Source organism: Callorhinus ursinus, unplaced genomic scaffold (assembly GCF_003265705.2).
Source record: "Callorhinus ursinus isolate GAN/ISIS: 27379988/994484 unplaced genomic scaffold, GSC_fseal_2.0 scaffold2, whole genome shotgun sequence".
NCBI classification, from domain to species: Eukaryota; Metazoa; Chordata; class Mammalia; order Carnivora; family Otariidae; genus Callorhinus; species Callorhinus ursinus.
In genome coordinates, this window is record NW_027397064.1 from 7,905,417 (window position 1) to 7,928,666 (window position 23,250).

At 37.9% G+C, this 23,250-nt stretch overlaps 1 protein-coding gene across 11 annotated transcripts in view; it reads left to right on the forward strand.

Annotated features, from left to right (window-relative positions):
* Positions 1 to 23,250, forward strand: part of TRIP12 (thyroid hormone receptor interactor 12) — a 136,278-nt gene that overhangs the window by 29,113 nt on the left and 83,915 nt on the right. For all 11 annotated transcript variants that reach the window (XM_025889891.2, XM_025889906.2, XM_025889923.2 and 8 more), the window contains exon 2: positions 8,654 to 8,800. In XM_025889891.2, coding sequence (XP_025745676.1) covers positions 8,703 to 8,800 — 98 coding nt within the window. In that variant the 5' untranslated portion in view covers positions 8,654 to 8,702. The remainder of the gene's footprint in view (positions 1 to 8,653; positions 8,801 to 23,250) is intronic.

The following is a 23,250-nucleotide window of genomic DNA, read 5'->3' on the forward strand; positions in this document are numbered from 1 at the left end:
TGGGATCATGACCTGAGCCGAAGGCAGCCTCTTAACCAGCTGAGCCATCCAGGCGCCCCAAGATGAAGTGTTTGTTGTAGGCACTTTAGTTTCTAATTTGTACTTTGTAAATGAAAGTATGGTATAGAAATTATTCAGAGTTCAGACGCTGGTGGTTCAGGTGTATTCTGTTTCCCCTCTGTAAATGGATCAGCTGTCAACAAATCAAACAGAAAGTGGTTGAATTGGTGTTTTGGAGTAGAATGGCGTAACAGAAAATGTACTTTTCACTGGCATTCTGGAGAGCTGGATTCCACTGTTAGGTGTGTCCCTAAATAGATGTACGCTCTTGAGCGGTTGACTCTTTGGATGAGGATTTCCTCTTGCATAAATGAGATAATCACATCAGGTGTGGATTGACACTTAGGTTTATGGATCTTCTTACGTAGGTTCTTAGTGCTGCTGGGTGGTCTTCCTTGCTCATAGTCCGCCCAATTCCCTGTCCTTCATCAGGGAAACTCGTTGAAATCTCCATTTCTCTTATTTTTCTCATACATGTTAGTCACAGATTCAGTCCAGCTAGGCATGCGCTTCCTTGCCTTCATTTATCTTATCTTGCCTTGGAGATTGATGTGCCTTTCTAATTGTCTGAGGCTTATACTCTTTTTTTTTTCTCTTTTTAAGATGTTATTTATTTGACGGAGAGACACACAGAGAGGGAGCACAAGCAGGGGGAGTGGGAGAGGGAGAAGCGGGCCCCCCGCCGAGCAGGGAGCCTGATGCGGGACATGATCCCAGGATCCCGGGATCATGACCCGAGCCGAAGGCAGACGCTCAAGGACGGAGCCGCCCAGGCGCCCCTGAGGCTTATGCTCTTAGTTCTCTTTTTCTTCCTGTAGCCGACTATACCCGATTTCCAGCCCTTTCAGTAAGATTTTCCCTTAAATACATAAACGTGTTCAAGACTTACTTTTTTTTTTTTAAAGATTTTATTTATTTATTTGAGAGAGAATGAGATAGAGAGAGCATGAGAGGGGGGAGGGTCCGAGGGAGAAGTGGACTCACTGCTGAGCAGGGAGCCCGATGCGGGACTCGATCCCAGGACTCCAGGATCATGACCTGAGCCGAAGACAGTCGCTTAACCAACTGAGCCACCCAGGTGCCCAAGACTTATTTTTTAGAAAGGAAAATCACACACATTCCTGCCCATGTGTCCTTTGTCAAACCTGCCTGCCCCTCCTTCGTTGGCTGTCTCTTCTGTCCTCTTTATAGTCCAGCATTTAGTATTTACTGTCCATTGAACGTAACCATACGTTCTCCTCCTCAAATCTGATGGACACTTCAGTCTTGTGTGTCCTTTCTGTGACCTTTGAACTCTGCTTGTCTTATTCCTCTCGGTGTCTGCAATACCACCTTCCTGATTTTTCCACCATACTTTTTGTTTTGTTTTATACCTTCAATGTTTATTCCTCCTACTTCAGATGAGTCTTTGATTCTGCTCAACTGGATTCTTCCTTTTCTGTTTTCCTTTGATTTTAGTGTTTCCTAAGGTTTCATCCTGGGCCTGTTCTTCTCTTACTCTGCATACGTTTCATCGAGGAGGTGAAATCTCCCTATTTTGGTTTCAACCTACCTTCTGCACATTGATAATTTTTCTCGTCTGCACATTCACTTAACTACTTAATTCCAGATCCTTATTTCCATCTGTATACTGGAACTCTTTACCTAGATATCCTACATAATAACTCAAACTGGACACGTTTGGCATTAGACTTCATTTTTCTGCCCTATATGTTTCATTTGGTAATGTTACTACCATCTCTTGTATGATTTTCTGGAGTTAAAAGCATAACTTAATAGAATGAACACATAGTAAAGACTTTATTCATCTCACTAATTAATGAAGGGGGGGACCTGTTAGGGTGAGGCTGGTTTAAAAGTATTTGGGGAATTGGATATTTATAGGATATTTAATAAAGAATTGTAGAATAATGGGGCGCCTGGGTGGCTTAGTCGTTAAGCGTGTGCCTTCGGCTCAGGTCATGACCCGGGGTCCTGGGATCGAGCCCCGCACCAGGCTCCCTTGCTCAGGGGGAAGTCTGCTTCTCCCTCTCCCACTCCCCCTGCTTGTGTCCCCTCTCTCGCTGTGTCTCTCTCTGTCAAATAAATAAATAAAATCTTTAAAAAAAAAAAATTGTAGAAAAAGATTACTGATGCTGCCCAGGGTAGCAAACTGCAGTCTTTGGGGTTATCTTGTCAGCTGTTGTAGAAGTTATTTCTATTTCCACCAGACACAGATCTGCAAGGCAACATGTGAATTCACTGTCCGAACCCCTCAGTAATAGTATATAGCAAAGTTAATGCTCTTCTTTCCTAGAAAATTAATTCCTGTTAAGTACTCTTTCCTTTGACATTGAAAGGATATGCTATCTTTACATGGCTTAGATCACTTTCCTTAACCCTTGTCACCAGAGCAAGAAACTTGAGTGGCATTCCTATTCCTGTGCACGCTGAAGTCTGATAACCACAGACCTATATTCTCTTTTCTGATTGTGTAGATTTTATAGTTTCAGTGTTTGACTGCCATCTCTTCATTCTGTCTTCCATTATCAGACCCTCATTTATCCTTAGATTTATGTGGTAGCTTTATAGTTGATCTGCCTCCATATCTGTAGATCTCAAATGCAAAATTTTGAGTTTTAGGCCCTTCATGATACAGATTGGGCTTGTTTCCAGGTCCAAGTTCTTCCCAGATCTCGTGTTTGAGCGCTGTTAACCTACTCAGCGTTCCTCCATTGTGACTTCCTCATTCCTCTGCCCTTCTCATGTCTCTGTCTTTTTAAGCTGGCCCCTCAACCTGGTGAGGGCAAAGTTGAGTCACCTTTTCTTCTCTGTTTACAGTGTCACTTTTGATACTGCTTCTCAGATCATTTAGTGCATTTTCTGACAATTCATTTACAGAATGGTCAGTTAAACTGATTTTTTTTCAAAGAACTATGAAAGGATTAGAATCTTCAGGATATGCTCCAGGCTTGGAATGTCATGGTTCTCTAATGTTTGACTCTTTAAAAAAGGTAAATGTAGAATTCATTTTTGTTTGTTCGGCCATATTGATATAATCCTAAAGGGCATGGACTTTAGGTCAAGCCTGTGTTTGAATGTGGCCTGGTTACTCGTTGGCCTCATGGTGTTAGGATTTAACTAAGTTCCACCGTTTCTCGGAAGGAAGGTAATTTCCAGTACCTATTTTTTTGTAAGGTTGTTGTAGAAATTAGATGAAAAGGTACTTAGCCTGGTACATGGTAAGCACAGAGTAAACTTTATCCATAGTTTTTATTTTAGTTTTCACTTTAAACCCTGCATCTTTCCACTAAATATTGTTTTCTAGTGTTAAAATATATAATTTGAAAATACTACTTTTATGTGTTGTACAACATTCAGTATTCCATCATGACGTTGGATTGGTTTTGATGCCCCTAAATTGAAATAAATGCCTAGTTGACATTCTCACGTCACTTGGCCTTTTTCCCTGTACCCAGTGGCTCTTACTCCCCCCTTTCTGCTCCTTGGTGGTTGGGGATTGTTTCCTGTCTCTCAGCACCTCTCAGCCCCTTGCTCTTAGGAAAGCTGAAAGGTTTTTCATTCCTGTTTTAAAGATAGTCTTGTTTGAAGTCCTTGGCATTTTTATTTATGCAAAAATGACTTCTTATGTAAACAAGGGTGACTTCTATACTATTTTATTGTGGCATTGTTTAATACTACCACTGGGGTGTTTAACTTACCATACTTGCTCCTAAGTCTTAGACTTTTTTTTTTGGATCTAGTATATGGAGTTTTTCACATTTGCAGTTCTGGATGCCATTGCTTGCAGTCTGAAAGTCCATATGCCGTATCTTGTTGCATGCAGGCTACTTAATTTTGTAATACTTCCCTTACCTTACTTATAAAGTAGGAATAGTAAAATGGTTTGTAAGGCTCATTGGCACCTTTATATTTTGCTTAATAGAATCGGAGGAATAAACGTGTTATGCAGTTGTGTTTATTACTGTTGTGATTAAACTCCAGTTTCAGAATCTGAAGCCAAAGCAAGTCTTGTTTGGAGGACCATATCTAAATGGAGGGCATTAGAAATGAGGGTGGCGGAGACAGTGGATAAATTCACTTTCAGTGTCAGTTCTGGAAGCTGGAAACTCTTCTGCAGACACCCTGTGTGGATATAAATGTTAGCTTTTTTAATGTTACTGTCTTTACTGTGAAATAATGCAGTTTTTTTTTTCGGTTTTCAGTGTTGTCACTCAAATAGGTAATAGGTAGTGATTACATGAATAAACACATTAGGTTCGCTTTGGGGCTATTCATGACTCCGTTTTGCATTACTAAATTGGAGATTTGCTTTCCAGTCTATCAAATGCCCTTCATGTGATAAAAATTCTGCATAAATACTAACCTCTGTGGTATTCCTTTCATACTTGACCATTTGATTAGGAAGAAATAGCACATCCTAAAGTTAATTTTTGCAGTCTGTTTCTCTTGGTGTTCTGAGTTTTACACTAAATGAATGGTTGAATTTTTTTTAAGTTTTTTTTCCCTAACCTTAACCTCTCTTCTGTGATTTTTGAAATACAGAATTAGAAGGAAAATCAGTTTCCAAAATGACTGCAGTTGAAGTTTCTTTGAAAGAATACCCTTTTTATAAAATTTTAAGGATGAATTTTTAAATGTAGGTTAATAACGCAGTTCTGTTTTTCTTGAAAAGGTTCTGTTTGCCTGAAGAACTAAGCATTTACTTGTTTTATCTACCTACCTATCTATCTGAGAAAGCACAAGCACGGGGAGTGGCAGGCAGAGCTACAGTAATAGGCTCCCGGCTAAGCAGGGAGCTTGGTGTCGAGCAAGGAGCTTGGTGTCATCCAGGACCTTGGGATCATGACTTGAGCCGAAGGCAGACTCTTAGCCGACTGAGCCACCCAGGTGTCCCAGAACTAAATACTTTTTCACATAAAATTCAAATGCTGTTTCACCTGAACAGTGAGTAAGTTTGTTGGACACTTAGCTGTGAACAAAGTCACAAGATTTAGTCTTGAACATACCCATTAGTATTTTTATGCTTCTCCTATTGAGTTCAAAGTCCTGTATGTCATCTATTTTATTTTAGTTCTTTAGGAATTAATATCAGAAGTTTTCTGTGAAAAAAGCTTGGTGATTATTTTCACAGAAATGAAGGTAATAGAAGAGTAGTATGTTTATAGGACTTGATAGTTAGGGTTACTGATAGGCTGGACTTAAAACTTCTAGTTTCAACATGATGATGGAATCTTTTGAGTTCATATTCATTTCAGGTTATTAAAACATTCCAGCAATATAATTTTTATATTGATGGAACTCGTGTGTGTTTTAAAATTTAATTAGTAAAATACATTAGGCATAAGTAATTGGTTAAGACAGTACTGAATATTCATATAATAAGGAAAAATCATTGCTTGGTGAAAACTTTTGGGCTCTTACCTGGAGCCAGAGAGGAATTAAATTTGATTGAAGTTGAGGTGGTGGTGATCTCCAGAAGGGTTAGATCTCAGTATCAGGATTCAGAGACTTGAACTTTTTTGGTTTTGTCTGTAATGTGAAGAGTTGAACTTGGTTTTCCTGGAGGGTCCCTTCCAGCTTTGGATTTATTGGTAACCTGGCAGAGGTGGCGGTCCTGAATGTATTCTGTGTTAATCTTATATTTACTTTCTGGGATTTAAACTCCACAAAGTTTAACAGAACCTGTCCTCCTTCCTTAGAGATCAATTTAGGCCGTACCTGGCTAGCTCAGTCAGTGGAGCATGCAACTCCTGATCTTGTGGGTTGTGAGTTCAGGTCCCATGTTGGGTGTAGAGATTACTTAAAAATAAAATCCAAAAAAAAAAGATCAACTTATGCTTTAAAAGCTAAAAGCATAAAAAATGCTAAAAAAATTTATCGGTAAATAAGTGTCTTGTTACTTGCCACCCTTTCTCTTGTAAATCTCAAGAATCACCCATGAGCAGGCCGTGGTCTGATAATGGTACTGGTGGACAAACTCTGAAGATGTTGAGGGTGTTATTTAGATTACTTTGGTAACTATAGGTCAGAATAACCAGTGTGACTTAGACTCCTTTGAAGGACTTAATACCCCGTGACAGGCAGTATGCATTTAGTAGCAGGAAATAGGCAGGTGAGATCTACCAAACTTGTTTAATAATAGTCTTTGCGTTTCAAAATGAAAGCAGCAGTATCACCCTGTTTCCTGTGTATCCATGCTGTTTAGGGTCTAAGTGAAATGGCATCGTGATGTTTGAATTGGTGAAGCTTCTTGGGTGAATTCTGAGTAGAACGGCTTTTACTTAATTCTCTAATAGGGAGTTGTTCTCTGGTGCAGTCCGGTAGGAGAGCTCTTTTAAAATGTCTCCAGTTTCTGTACCCACAGAATCGGAATCTCTGAGGGCAGAAGCCAGGCATTCATATTTTCACAAAGGTTCCCAGGTTATATTGTGAAGTTCATCCATAATTAAAAAACTATTTATTGTGTTTATAGCAAAATTCACTTTGAAACTATATTGCCAGAAATGTAAGACTCAACTGGACAGTGGTTTTTATGGTGAAGTCTCCCTCAATATGTTGTTTTGCCACCAGTATTTTTATTCTGAATAAGCATTGATAGTAATAACAGTAATAATTAACATGTACTGTGCCTTTGCAATACCAGAGGCACTGTGTTACATGGTTTGCGTGGATTTCTCATTTAATCCTTCCATCTGCTCTAGGAGGTAAGTTCTTTATCCCCATTTGGTAGACGGAAGCACAGAGAACAAGTTGTGTGGAGTCAGAATTCAAACTCAGCCAGAGGCAGTGTAACTCCAGAGCCCTGCATTTCTAACTCCATTGCTAGAGTGACCTACCTTTATGGCTTGCAAAAGGTAAATAATAACAATGACTCCTTTCATCGCAGACTTCAGACCCCAGGTCCTCTTTCCCAACAGCAGGCAGTGTTTCGTTTTTTGTTTTTTTGTTTTTTGTTTATTGTTTTTTTTTTAAGATTTATTTATTTATTTGACAGAGCACAAGTTGGGGATGGTGGCGGGAGCGGCAGGCAGAGGGAGAGGGAGAAGCAGGCTCCCTGCTGAGCAGGAAGCCCAATATGGGACTCTGTCCCAGGACCGAGATCATGACCTGAGCCCAAGGCAGACGCTTAACTGAGCCATCCAGGCGCCCTCAACGGCAGGCAGTATTAACAGAGTGTTTTATGATTCCTTCCATCAGTTTGCAATGTGTAGACAATATATAAGGATACATACTTGACCTTTTAAATATACATACACAGCTGGGAGTTTTATAGTGTTTACCCTCTAACATATCTTGGGGGGAGATCTTTCCATATTGGTACATGTAAATTTAATTTTTCTCTTTCTCAGTGTTTTCATACTGTCTCCCCTTTTTTCTTTCTAAAATTGGTGGTAATTACATTAGTATGAACTTTCTCACCAGAGTTTTTTAGTATATTAATTGATGATGTGGGCACATGTGACAGAAACAGTCCTTTTCTACTGATTTGGGTCAACTTGTAACTCAAAAGAAAACTCACTTCCTGTTACAGGCAAGCCATGGAATCTCTTAAAAACAAAATCTAGTAATAGATTTAGTCATGATTGATTTGCATTCTCTTTAGCACCAGTTCCTGTAATGTCACATTTGTTCTCTTCCCTCCCAATAAATAGAATTAAAGAACTCTACTTGGCATTTGACTCAAGGCTTAAAAAAAATTGTGAAGATTTGATTTATACAAATTGTGATTATTTCTATGATAGTTATATTGGCCTCTTTAGCAGTTGAACCGATTTTCTTTGAGTATCAGCATTTTTTCCTGCATAATAATTAAATTTCTTACAGAAAGTTCACATTTATGATTAAAAACCGTGTTTTGAGCTAAATTGTTATACTTAGGAATTATTCTCTCAATTTCTAGCAATTTTTTGAGATAGGTGATAACACTGATTTCACAGAAGAGGTCAATGAAATCTAGAGATTAAGTGTCTTGTCCAAGGTCACAGCCAGCATAGCTGATGTTGAAATTTGGGATATCTGGGACCATTTCTCAGTTCACTGTACTTGAGCCGCTTTCTCCTCATTTCTCCATAGTTTTAAGGTTTCTTTTGTATTTATGATGGCATTTGTTATTGACAGCAATACTGTGAAGTAGGCATGACGTGTTGTTTTTTATTCTGTGGCTGAGGAGTTGGAGGCTAGAGGCTCTGGTTAGTACAAAGGCCGACTCCTTTAATACCTGTTCTATCACAGGACTTGAGCCATGCTATTCTGATGTTGGGCGTAGTGCCCTTTGCTGCACACCACAGGAAATGGAGAAGCAAAGATAAATTTCTGCTTGTGCTCTGTTTTCTTTGAGAATTTCCTGGGTGTTCCATGCGAAATCTATGTTAATTTTATGTCCTGGGTTTTGGACCACCTGCCTTGAATTTGGTATGTTTCTGACATCTTACAATATACTAATCAGATTTCAAATAAGACAATGTAGCATCGGTGAAGGCTGTACAGATTATTTACATAAAATTTCCCCTTCATCTTTGGTTCCCTTCATTTGGTTTCTGTGTTGTACCACATGTAGCTAATATTTTTTTCTCATTTTTTCCCCTTTTAGTGAATGGTAGTGTCTAGAAAGGGTATGTCCCTTCAAGAGAGAGGTGCCAATGTCCAACCGGCCTAATAACAATCCAGGGGGGTCACTGCGACGTTCACAGAGGAACACTGCCGGGGCCCAACCACAAGACGACTCGATAGGAGGAAGGTATGTATTTGATGGTAATTTGAAAAGTAATTGGTGAATAAAAGCGTTTTTAGAAACCTCATTATGAGGACAAAAACTTAAAATGGTTCACTACAAATGGGTAATTTTTTCCTTATTTTTGAGCCAAGTAACACAAATAAAACTGGAATTCAAAGCAGTTCTTTCATCATTTCCCAAATGTGCTAGGATCAAAAAATAGTTGTCAGTCATTGACATTGTCAAAAATCTAACTTAAGGGTCACGAACATAATGATATGTCCTATTTGGTTTGCCCGTTCTCTTCACTCTCTTACACACGTGCTGTAGCACGGCTTTCGATTGATGGTTTGTGGTGCCTTTCTTTATGTGTCTTTATTTTACTGAAAGGAAGCTTCATTTGTTTTAAGATCTTGAGTTCTGATGTTTAGCTTTTGAGTCTCCCCCCCCCCCATCTTATTGTTTGACAGTATGTGGATGCTGACAGGCTGGTGAGGCAGTCTGACTTTGTGGGCATATCACTTCCTCATCATTTTCTTAGTGGTCTGCTGTTTAGCAGGTTTTTAGTCGGACTACTTGTATAGGAGGCACTGTGAAGAATCAGATGCATTCTCTGGAATGGAAAATTCCTTGTCTCATTTAGCCAAGGACTGTCATTTTATGTATAAAATACTCCGAACTTTACTTGCAAGGCCTCATTCTCCGACCCATGTTTAGCTTGCAGTCAATAATGGCAAGATCCTAATACAGTTACCTGATACAACATTTGGAGGCATTACCGTGTATATATTGTCTAGTAAATTATATTAAAAAAACTAAATGTCAAATGTAAAGAATATATCATCCCCCCCATTGATGTCAGGCTATTTTGGTAGTTGAGCATATGGACTTTGGACTAAGACAGCCTTCTGTGCAGTGACTGTCACTGCTGTTAAATAGCCGTGTGTCCTTTGGTCTATCTTTTGGAAACCTCAAGTTCTTAGTCCATACAGTGGGGGGATATCTGTGTCATAAGGCTGTCAGTTAACTTCAGCAATGTGTGCTACCCTGGTAGCACAGTGCTTAGTACAGAGTTCTGTTCTGAACTTGTTTTTTGCTTTTTTACATTCAGATTCTTTGTAGCAGCCACACTTTATCTGTTGATTAAAAAATATTCCTCTTCTATTATAAAAACAATCCATGTTTATTTTAGAGAATTTGGAAAACACAGAAGAGTGTAAAGGAAAACATCCAAACAATTCAAATATTACCACTGTTAACATTGGCATAGTTCCCTTAGTTGTCTTTATCACGTGAATATGTGTGCCTATATGTGCATGTGTTTACACATAAGTACTTGTACCGTTTTGGGGGTGCCTGGCTGGCTCAACCAGTAGAGCATGTGACTCGATCTCAGTGGCATGAGTTTGAGCCCCACGTTGGACATAGAGATTACTTTAAAAAAAACTTTAAAAAATCACTAAGCAACTTGAACCTTTTGCACAACTGCAGTTTTCCATAGTAATACTCAGGTTCTATTTGAATTCTTGGACATGACTGACAAACATTTTGGTCTTTATACAGTACCCTGGTTCTAAAATCCACAGTGATGTTTCAGCAGCATTGTGTTTTTCTATATGTTGGTGTTAAATATTTTATTGTATTATGCATTTTAAAAATATGAGCGGGAAATAGAAATGGGAGTGGTTGATATTAGTTATTAAGATGCATTAGTTTAAATAACTAATAAAGTTGTAATCAAGATGGAACTGTAATTTGATTTGTAGATTGGCACACTTTTGCCATAGTTTATTTGCTTTAAGTCTGTCAGTCATATGTTCAGTTGGTGCGGTGACTGTGGAAAACAGTATGTAGGTTCCTCAAAAAATTAAAAAATAGAAATACCATGCAATTCAGTAATTCTGCTGGGTATTTACCCAAAGAAAACAAGAACACTAATTCCAAAAGATATATGCACTCCTCTGTTCATTTCAGCATTATTTATAATAGCCAAGTTATGCAAGCAACCTAAGCATCCATCGTTAAAATGATGGATCAAAAAGATGTGGTATATGTGTACAATGGAATATTACTGAGCCATTTAAAAAAGAATGAAATCTTGCCATTTGCAACAACATGGATGGAGCTGGAGGGAGTTGTGCTCTTTTTTTTTTTTTTTTAAGATTTTATTTATTTATTTGAGAGAGAGAGAGAATGAGAGAGAGAGAGCACGAGAGGGAAGAGGGTCAGAGGGAGAAGCAGACTCCCTGCTGAGCAGGGAGCCCGATGCGGGACTCGATCCCAGGACTCCAGGATCATGACCTGAGCCGAAGGCAGTCGCTTAACCATCTGAGCCACCCAGGCACCCAGAGGGAGTTGTGCTAATTGAATTAAGTCAGTCAGAGAAAGACAAGTACCGGATGATTTCACTTATATATGTAATCTAAAAAGAAAATGAACAAACTAAAAACAGAAACAGATTCATACAGAGAACAAATTGGTAGTTGCCAGAGGGAAGGGGGGGTGGGTGGCAGGATGGGTGAAGTAGGTGAAGGGGATTAAAAGTTCAAACTTTCGGTATTAAAATAAGTCACAGATGTGAAAAGTACAGCCTAGGGAATATAATCAATAATGTTGCAATAATGTGTGTTGACAGATGGTGACTACACTTAGTGTGGTGAGCACTGAGTGACGTGTAGACTAGTTAGGTCACTGTGGTGTTCACCTGAAACTACTAGGACATTGCCAACCATACTTCAGTAATAACAATTTGAAAAAAATTGTACGCTCATTTGTGAAGGATAAGTATAAAATTTAAAAATGTGTTTGAATGGCAGAAAACATGCCAAAGAATATAAAGCAGAGTATAATGAGGGGTTTTGTACTTTATTCCCTTCTCCCTTTCAGTAATGTAGCCTATTTCATTTCTTACAGTTTCAACTTTTGCATGTTTTCAAAAAACATTTCCTGGCAAAACTATCACACACAAGAGGGCCAAGTCCTACCCCTCCTCTCCCTTAAAACCCAGTATCATTTGTGTCATTTCCTATGTCCCTAAAATTGTTTCAAAGACATGACTTTTAAAATTTTATGTTCCAGTGTGTGGCTGTACCATAATTTAGTAATAACTTTGAATATATATATTTTTCCTCCTTTTATGTGGATAAGTATAATTATGATCAGGACATTCAAATTTAGAATATTAGCCCCCAAAATTTACCAGTTTGACTAAGAATGCAAATTAGGAGATATTAGGTCATTCGAATTTTATTTTCTCTTCTTAGCTTGATTCTTTGCTCATGATAGAATCTTGAACCTGGAAAGGGACCTTTTTATCAAAGCCGAGGCTGACATTGAAACCCCCTGTAGAGTGTGCTATACTAGAAGTGATCTAACCTATAGAAACCTTTCTGGTGATTTTGGGGGTAAGAGAGAGAGGACTGGGTAAGTGGGGAGGGCGCAGTTACAACTGTATTTTTGTTCTCTTTATCTGATTCCTGTTGATTAGCTTTCCTAAGTAAAATGCTGTTATTGTCAGCTTTTGATTCAAAAGTAGACCTGATCCTGAAAATGTACTCATAGTGAGGTGGTTAAGCATCTACCTTCGGCTCAGGTCATGATCTCAGGGTCTGGGATGGAGCCCCGTGTCCATCCTGCTCTGCTCAGCGGGGAGCCTGCTTCTCCCTCTGCCTGCCATATCCCTGCTTGTGCTCTCTCTCTCTCTGTCAAATAAATAAATAAAATCTTAAAAAAAAGAAGAAAAGAAAATGTTCTCATAAGTGATACAGTGATTCAACTCATGGTAATAACAACATCCACAACAACAACAGTGCACTGTTGGCGTGTTTTAAGTTAAAAATTTTTTTATACATGTTCTTCCAGTAAAGACTCACAGAAACTCTGTGCACTAATACGTATGTAACTCCTGTTCTCCAGATGTGGTAGTTTGCTCAACATTATACAGCTAGTGTGTAGAGTCAGGACCTGATTTCCAACCACTTGACTCTAAAGTCGGTGATTATTTTCATTATGCTCAACTGTTTTTATTGCACAAACCACTTAATCCATATGATAAAGGACTTGGAAGAGGGTATGAAGTATGTATAATGGAAGAATATTAGCTCATTCAGTTGAGGACTTAAGTAGCAGTTTTTCCCTCCTAGAATTTTTAAATTCATTTTTTTATTCACTTTTTTTTTTTTTAACTTGCATCAGGCTGTCTTTGCATAGCTTTCTTCCTGTGACCATTCCTTCCCTTCCCCCAAATCAAGGTCACTTACCTTTCTTTTCTTTTTAGAATAGTTTTCATTCATCCTCAAGCTAATAGAAATTAGGATCTTTGGTATATATTTAATCTCCCCTCATTATTTTCTCTGTTTTCCCCTATCCTTGTTCTTTATCCATAAATGAACTAGATTTCTTCTTTGATTTCTCTCTTTCCCTTCTATAGTTTTTTGGGCTGTAGCTGATCTGTTCTCTCTTTTCTGGTCTCTGTCAGATTTTTTTTTAAGAGAGAGAGAGCTGGGGGCAGGGCAGGGAGAGGGGGAGAGAGAATCTTAAGCAGGCTCCACATCCAGCACGGAGCCGGACACAGTCCTCTCAGTACCCTGCGATCACGACCTGAGCCGAAATCGAGAGTGAGATGCTTAACCCGACTGAGCCACCGCCCCCTCTGTCAGATTTTTTGATGGAGTGAGGAAATGCTTGAATCCAGTCCACTCCACCTCCCCAGCCCCATTAAAAAAATTTGTATGCAAAGTTTAAATTATTTATTATGAAGTAAAAACTCAGTTATGAGACCTGTAGGTAATAACTTTTTGTTAACATTGTCAGAATAGGGACTTTTTAAAATTTTTTAGCTGGTGTTAATTGTACAGAAAGTAAATAGATTGGGGTTTTGCTTTAAAATCTGTTTCAGTTGGATGAGATACAGAAAAGTACAAAAAGAACATGAATATCCAGAGATAAAGTTTGTGTTAACATTTTTATTTTTATCTGTCTTGAAAGTACAATTTAGCATGTAGCTGGTTACATTGTAAATACAGTTTTGGATCCTGTTTTTATTTTATTTCTTTTTAAATATTTTATTTATTTGACAGAGAGCTAGAGTAGGAACACAAGTAGGGAGAGTGGGAGAGGGAGAAGCAGGCTTCCTGCGGAGCAGGGAGCCCGATGACCATAACCTGAGCCGAAGGCAGACGCTTAATGACTGAGCCACCCAGGTGCCCCTGGATCCTGGGTTTTTTTTTTTTGGTAATTGTTTACAAATGGCCACTTGACTTACAGAATCAATATATAACATTTTCCAAAATTACTTTTTAGTTTTTGGATAGTTAAATGGTTGCAATGGGAAAGTTGTTGCTCATGCATAAATGTATTTCAGGTGTCTCTTAAGGATAGGTTCCTGGAAGTGAAATCACTTGGTCAAAGGGAGTTCTTTTTATGGTCAACTTGTTTCACATATGGTCAACTTTTTTCACCCATTTACTTATTTGTCACCATCAGGAAAAAGAGTGATTTTTCCTCACCATTCTGTTCATGTTATTTTCACCTTGTTATTGTTAATTTGATAAGGGAAAAAATCACAAACTTTATTTTATTGGTGTTTCTATAGTAATAAGGTTAAACAGTGGAAAAAATAGGTTTAAAGAATGAGATCTGAGAATATTTTTCGACATAAGCATATACCAGTAAGTTTGTATATATTGTGAGTCTCCCTTCATACCACTGTATAGTAGAACTGACCTTTAAAGTCACTCAGCGAATGTGAGCCCCTCTGTAACAGTAACCCTCTTCTGTCGAATTATCTTCCTCAGTTCTTCACCTCTGCTGTTTGAATGGTAGTTACTCTTTTCCAACATGATCATACTCTGCTCTTGGCTGCCCATTGCCTAATCTTTTGCCAAAGCTGGGAGAATATGCAGTCTTCCATTTTTCTGAGGTCATTGGTGGGACTGGGGTGGTCACATGATTCAAACTGGAAACTTTCTCCTTCCTGGTAGCAAAGAGAAGATGTGAATCTGAAGTTGCCAGCTGCACATCTCCTGCCTTAGGGAAGAAGATGGACAGGCAGAGAAAAGCAAATACATCAGTTCTGGCTAGTTTGAGTTCTTAGTTCTTTAGAACTGTGTTGACTCTTGTTTTCTCTAGGTTTGGTTGTTTAGCTGTTTTGTATCTGGAGATATGTGTGTATTATTTTAAAGATTTTACTTATTAGAGAGAGAGAGAGAGAGAGAGAGAGAGAGAAAGAGACCGTGCGCAAGTATGGGGAGGGGCAGAGGGAGAGAGAACCACAAGTGGACTCTGCCCTGGGCTTGGAGCCCAACGTGGGGCTCAATCCGACAGCCCTGAGATTACCACCTGAGCTGAAATCAAGAGTCAGATGCCCAACCAACTGAGCCGCCCAGGTGCCCCACATGCATATTATTTTAATAAAGCTTCTTTTGGCTTTAAAGAGCCCTATCCTTTCTTAATGTACTTGTAATCCAAACTCCGTATAAGATTGTATTCATCCATTTGTAGAACACCATGCTAGTAAGCACCACGCTGGAGGGTAGTTATAAAAATGAGAGTAGAAAGCCTTTATTACAAGCTGTTCCAACTCAGTAGGGGAAATGGGCATGTAGGTGATTATTAGGGTCAGGTGAGAAACATTTCTAGCGATGACCTCATTGATTTGGGCTCTGAAGGCTGAAGAAGCAGTTGCAAAGCAGGTGGTACATGTCAGCTATATTTGTCTCTACTTGACATGTGATGTCATTAGAGGGTGCGGATTTTATTTCTAATTTTTTGTGCCACTTGCTACTTTGCTCTAAAGTGGTAGGTGTTCAGCAGATACTACTGTGGGCTCGAAATAAGAAGGTTGACTTCCTTGGCATTTCTAGGCACAGAAATGTGACCATCTCTTATGGAAATGATCATGAAAAGATGATTGGAGTGAAGGCAGAGTTGAAATAGGGCAGGGTCGAAGTGGGCTGCATAACAGGGTGGGTGAGTATGATGCAGGAACAAACAACTAAATCATTCTTGTATTTGATGACAATCTAGCCACCAGAACATGTGTCCATCCTTGGTCAGCTGCCGGCTCTGCTCTCTGTCTGCACATTCATGGATTCACGTAGATTGCTCTGGCAGGGGAGTGTGGGGAATTGCCCTCTGGCTTTCCAAGGCTTCCCCCAGAAGGGATTCATTTCCGCTCACATTCCCTTGACAGAACAAGGTGTGTGGCTGCACATAACTTCCAGGTACTTTGGCAAGTGCCACCCTACCGTGTGTTCTGGTCAGAGGAGAAATAGAATATTTGTCAACTGAACATTATAACTGTTAAAGGCCATTGAAACATTTTTTTCTTACTCCCATGTCTACAACAGACCGTTTGTTTCCTTCCCGAAATTCTACTTGGTGCCCCATAGCCATGTGTACAGTGTATTTTCTTCAATCTCCTGCTTAATTCACCAGTATGGATCCCTTTTTTATATTCTTTTTTTTGTGTGTGTACCTTCTGTCTCTTTTTTTATCCTGACCTTTGCAGGTGGAAGTTCAAGCTTTATCCTCTTTGGGAGGACAAGAATGTTAATGGGAGACACGGTTTGTGTGGTGTGAAAATGACCTCATTGTATCTTAGGACTAAATTGAAGCCACTTTTATAAAAACGTATACTAGAGTTAGCCAGATAACTGGTTCAGGAATGGTGAATCTTATTGCTCTAATTAGGTGCTCTGAGTTTTAGCCACCCAGCCATGTATGCACATACTCTTTCACTTCTAGCATTGTTTTGGTAATACTGAGAAGGCTGGTCTGTCCCACCAGGCCATTGGGCTGGGAGGCATGATTTACAGTGTTGTGTTAAAGCAGTGGCATGGTTGCACTTGGTCTGAGGACAAACAGAGTCTACTTTTTTGTAGTTGGAGGTTTCGCACATAGGGTTCTTCATAGTTAACCGTGTGAAGTTCTTTCTTGGACCAACAAAATAATATCTTAAACGTGTTTTGTAAATTTCTTCGCAGTATAGATTTCTTGCTTTAACCACTAAGTGTGAGATTGTGTTTAAAAGTCACATGATACACAGATTGGAAACCTGTAAGATGTCAGCTGCCATAGATTATTTCATATCCTTAACTGAGGCTTTGCTTTGATTCTTCTGTCCCTCCATATTGAGGGAATCTGATGTTCCACACACCAGTTTTTACAAGTGCTTTCTCAGTATCGGAATGTTTTCCTAGAAGAGTATGGGTGTGAATGAAAAAAGGAATATATACAAATGCTCCTTCCATAGTTGAACACCAAGTTTAGCATCACACATGGAAGGCTGTTTCTTGGTAATGTGGAAAGCAAAAGAAAGCAGGAGGGCTCCTTTTTGACATACTTTTCCATTTTTCTCGTATTATTTGCAAAGCCTTAAGTCATTTAATTTGACATGTATACAATTAGGGACAGAAATACCAAAAGGGATAGGAAAAATTTCATAACTGTAGATGCAGGCCTTTTCCTTTGACCCCGAGTCCCTAGGTATGGCTATGGGGTTTCAGATTTACAGAGTCAGAATGCCTGGACTCAGTCTTACCTTTCCTGCCTAGGGGCCGGGTGATTTTGTGCCAGCCTCATTTCCTGCATCTTTAAAATGGAAATAGACCTGCCTTGGGTGTCTTTTGAGGATTAAGTTGGATAATGCATCTAAAAAATAAATGTAATGTTATCACATAATCACACCTATAAAAGTATGTGTTCTGGGGTCATCTTAATAAGTTTTTACTCAGGTAGTTAGTTCTAAAAGCCAATCTACCCCATGAAATACTTTTAATACCGCATCACTAACCTGTCACTAATCACTAATTTACTTTGGATTACCTTGGTGTTTATACTCCTTTCCCAACTCCTTTGTGAAATGTGGGAGGTGAAAGTATATTGAGCTGTATGGTTCCCTTTTGGGGCCATCTTTTTCCACAGATTTGATTCTATTCAATCCCTCTGCCTTGTTTCCATTACACAGTAAAGTACATACTGTAGTTTATTCATCCTCAGTATTACTTGGGTTGTTGAACATACAGAATTTTTTGCTTTTGCCTTACTGTTTGTAATGCTGTCAATCTCCTACTGCAGCCTGTTATCAAAGGACAAAATCTAGATCCTTTGACAAGGCATTTAAGCCCTAGCCTGTCTTTTCAACCTTGTTTCCTAATGTAGCTCTGTGCTCAGGGAAATTCATTTGCCACGTGCCATGTGGGTTTCATATTTTCCTGCCTCTTCTGCCTTTGCCTATGCTCTGCTTTTGACTCGAATGTTCTTTTTCTTCAGCTTTTCATTCTTCAGGGTGTGGTTTAAATCCATGTAGTGTATAAAAGCCTATGTTCTGCTAGTAGTAATTTATCCCTTTGTTGGGAACTTTATGGCACCTGGTAGATCACTTTGTTTTATGAGGCACTGACCTGTTTGAGGACAGGAACTCAACTGTGTTATCCATATTTATATGCCTTGTCATGACTTGCATATATTTGAGTTGGCAAACCTAACAAATCTGTTGAAATGAGTAGCTTGTTACAGTAGTTCTCAACTCTGTTCTGTTGATCTAATGCTCCCACTCTATAATGTGTATCATATAATGTAAACATCTTTATTATGATGCCCCTTTGTTAGCTTGAAATGAATTAAGAAATACAACATACCTGCCTAAACAGTTTAGAAACAGGATGTTTCTAAATATATATAATGTACAAGCATTTTATAAGGGTAAAAATAAGTAAAAGGAAAACAGTAACAAAAGAAGATTATTTCAGTAGGTAAATGCTTGGGTGCATTGACACAAGATGACAGTGTATTCAGATGCTTGCCTCTTTATTTGAACTTCCTGGATGTGGCAGGTACAGCAACATACTTAAATGCCATAAGCAGCATTTTCATTGTAGACTTTCCCTGAATGTTACATGAGCCTTGGTAAAGCTGCAAAAATGTAATCTTTTGTTGGTTCCCATGGAGTGCTGGAGAAATTAATGTATATAAAAACCATGCAAAACAAATATAAGCTGAGAAATTATGAGCATGTATTTTACCTATTATCATGGCCAGATTTCAAGTTTTTTCATAAGGTTTTCATATATTACCAAGGCTACTTGAAATCTATGGGTCATGGGACAATTTTTCATTTTGTCTGACATTTTTTATCTCTAGTCCACATCTGCTAAATGGCAGTAGCACCCAGTTCCCTAACATGTTTTCAAAATGTTCCCTAGAGGGAGAGCCACTGATATTTAAAACATTGCTTTATAAGAAAGGAGTTTTTACTATAAATTACAGAATCCATTGGGCTAGCATTTTGCCATGACTAAACATAGGAACATTGGTCAGACTAATCAGTTTTTGTTTTGTGATTGAAAATAGGAAAACAGTACATTTTGCTGAGAACATTAGTGAGTTTTTTGTTTAATTTAAATGAATTTTCCACCCTGATTATTGACAATCAGTATTTAAAAATCAATTTAAAACATGCATTTAATTTATGAACCTTATAAACAAAGCATTTAATTTTTAGAAGACAAAATTATACTGTTAATTTCATGTATAAAATATAAAAGCATAAAAATGCATGCACATCTGTATACACATACAAAAAAAACAAATTTGGAGATTTAATTAAGCCCCAAATCATTTATGTTTGGTAGTATGTACATGTATTTGAACTGTGAATACGTCTGGCACAAAAATTAGTTTCAAACAAAATTTAAGACCTATGATGTAAAGTATTAACTGGTTACTTATATAACTAGACACTCATTTTTCCTACCATTAAGACAAGAATGAGTTCTTTGATACAAGATTTTATCCTGTCTTAGATGTCCCCTGGATTAGAGATGGTTTTTAACCCTTTGGACTACCAAGTATTTTATTAAATAGTAGTAAAAGTAAATTGAAGTATCTAGAAGGGGCAGTCAACTGTGATTTGCCTAAAAGTCAACAAGAAGCATGGGAGTCTTAAAATAAGCACATAACCCAGAGTTGATTAGTTTGTTCTGTTGTAACCTGGGTTTCTTTAATATGAGTTGGCCCACATACACTTGCTAAATAGGGAAATGATATCAGTATAACATGGAAGTAGTGTTGGTTCATAATGAAGGCAGTATTTCCTACAGTGTTAATATATGAACTGAAATTGAATAGATGTTCAGTTAGCATCGAAGATTCGGTAAGCTATGAAAATCTTATGAAAAAGCTTGAAAATCTTACAGAGATGATTTACAGAAATCAGTTAGTGTAAGAAGTAGCCAGTTCAGTGACTTCCAGAACCACTACATTTTGCACTGTTGAACACTCGAAGGAATCTCAAAACCATTTACTTCTGTATTTATAACAAAAGAAAATGAGAAAAAGGAAAGCATCCCCCAGAATTATATTTTTAATTTTGTTGAAGCTGGTCTTAAATGTCTTTAAAAATTCACACTTAAAAGGAGAAAGTACAAAAATAAGGTTCCAAAGAGTGGGCCAAGTGTGATTATTGGTGCAAATGTTAGTGGAGATTTAATCTTTAAAATTGGTGATGTTTTTGTTAAGAACATGATTATAAAATAACATAGGTTCGAGTGCTCTGTGCCCAATCTTAATTTTTACCTGGTTATTTTTAGTGAGTGATTTTGCAGAAAGTGAGATTTTTTCCCCCCCAGGAATACACATAGGATGATATAAAAGCTTCTGAATATACACCCACCCACTTATCCACCTATCCTTGGGCTGTAATTTATTAAATGGGCTCATTCTGGTGCTATCTAAAAGAGTGTCATGAATTTTACTGTGTTATTTTTGCAAATTTGATTTGTAGTGGCTATAAATTTTACTGGGTCTTAGATTATGCTTTTTAAAAAATTTTTAATAAAAATTAATATTGAGCATTAAGGTCTGATAAATGAGGGAATTGGTGAAATGATCTAAAAGGCAACAAGGCTTATTGAGTGTTGAATCCTGTGATACTCTAATTGGCTATTCTAGATTGGGTGCTATTATTTTATGGAGATTTACTTTATAGTATTCTAACCATTAATAATTTATAAATGGGCATAATAAAACAGAGCCCCACTTTGGGAGGCCCCATATTGTTTCTTTATGGTACCATCTGGTTGCCTACTGTCTTGTGGTAAGCCGAGGGTTGGAAAACTAACGTATGACCCATGGGATAGATCCAGCTTCCTGCCTGTTTTTGTAAATAAAAATTTGATTGGAACATAGCCATGCCCATATGTTTACATATTTTATACCTGCTAATGTGACACCTAGTATTGCCCACAAAGCCAAAAGTATTTACTACCCTTGACAGAAAATATATACAATAGGTGGAAGGACAATAATGATCAGTATTTATCTGTCCATCCATCCATCCGTCCATCCATTTATTTATTTATTTTTAAAAGATTTTATTTATTTGACAGAGACATAGCGTGAGAGGGAGGGAGTGGGAGAGGGAGAGGGAGAAGCAGGCTTCCCACTGAGCTGGAAGCCCGGCCCAGGACCCTGAGACCATGACCTGAGCCGAAGGCTGATGCCCAACGACTGAGCCACCCAGGCACCCCATGATCAGTATTTAATATTTTGAAATGTTTTTAACCAGTGTTCAGTGAGAATGTTACACTTAATTTTAGGAAAGGTGCAATCAGGTCAATGTGGGCATTGTTGGTTTTAAGCTAGTTTTGTGAGTTTCAGTTTCCAAGATGGACGGATTTTTTTTTTCTTTCGTAATCAAATATTGAGTATTTAGAGTATTTACCTGCTAAATCCTTTAGGTCATTGAAGGTGTAAGGACAATAGAAATTCAGGAGTTGATTTAAGTGGCTATAAAGTTAGATGTGTTGAAGAGCCAGGAACACTTTGTTTGCCGTAAAAAGAGGAGGGCTTCTGCCTCTGCAGCGCTGTCAGCATTGCGTTGATGTTGGTCAGATTCTTTTGACAAAGAGAATGAATTCCCTCTCCCATCCCCTAGTTATTAACTAGGAATATATTACGATAAACATTTTTTAAGATTGCCATTTGAATATTTAATTGAACGTTACTGCAAAGTAGTCTAACTCTGGATAAAGTTTTCTTTTTAAACGATTTTAAAATTACAATCCAGGAATGGGGCGCCTGGGTGGCTCAGTCGTTAAGCATCTGCCTTCTGCTCAGGTCATGATCCCAGGGTCCTGGGATCGAGCCCCACATTGGGCTCCCTGCTCCGCGGGAAGCCTGCTTCTCCCTCTCCCTCTGCCCCTGCTTGTGTTCCCTCTCTCGCGGTGTCTCTGTCTGTCAAATAAATAAATAAATCTTTAAAAAAAAATTGCAATCAAGGAATGCAGCAAGGGATATTTTAAATTTTATAATGAAGTAGAAATTGTGATTCAAAAATCAATCCTTAGCAAACTTGACTAAAATAAGAATATGGAGAACCTGAATGACATAATTTATAGATATTGTTCTATGGATATTAAATTGTATACCCTGAGAACAGAACATTGTACCTTTTAAAAACTAATTAGGATGACTTGAAAATATACTCAATTTCATTTCTTTTTTTTAAATGGAACTCTCAAGATCTGTTAGTAAAAATGTAACAAAAACAAAAGCAACTTCTAGAAATTAAATCTCTTAATAGGAAACTCATGAGTTACCATAATTTCATTCTGGAAAAATGCAAACTAAATCACATTGGATAAATCTTACAAGGTTCAGCTTGGAGACACTCAGAAAAACTATGTATCTTGAAAAATGCTTACATTCATTACTACAGTCAAGACTAAGACTTGAAAAGACTAACGTAGAGTTTTTAAGTAGTTGATCTATACTAGTAAGTCTTTAGAAAGTGCTAGCCTGTCATATATTGAAATCTTAAAAATGAAAATGATATTACGGATCCAAAAATATTTCTTTTTATTGAGAAGCTAATTTCATATCTTCTTTCAAGAATCCAGTAATGAACTCTTCTGGAAAAATGGAAGAAAAAAATAAGAGACGAGAAACCTTAGAGCATCTTTTTGAAGAAATGGTGGAACTTGTATGATATGTTAAGAACTGTATGGCATCCTTACAGATTCAATTAGAATCGTCATGTGAGGTTTCAGTGACTTATTTCTAAGTTCCTTTGAGATGATGTTCAGAATGAAATCCTTTAAATAATTTTTTTAACAAAGTAAACAACTTTGGTATTAATGAAACTTTGTTATTCTTACCAGAAAATGCTCTTTTAATGTTACTTACATGAAGGATGGATGTTGTCTGTGAATTAAAATAGTTGCATCTGTTAACCTTAATATCTCACCTCTGTAACACCAGCTTTTCTGGGTATATATTAATGCATGCTCTTTTTATATTGCTTATGTAACTCTAACTTAATCATTGAGGTTAAAAAAAAAATCTAACAACTGAAAAACAATTGATTCGTGTCCTGCAGACTTGCTCTTAGAACAATGCTGGCACAGGATTTGTTTTATTACAAATATAACCCAACCGTACATCAATGATGGACTCTCTCAAATGTTTTATAA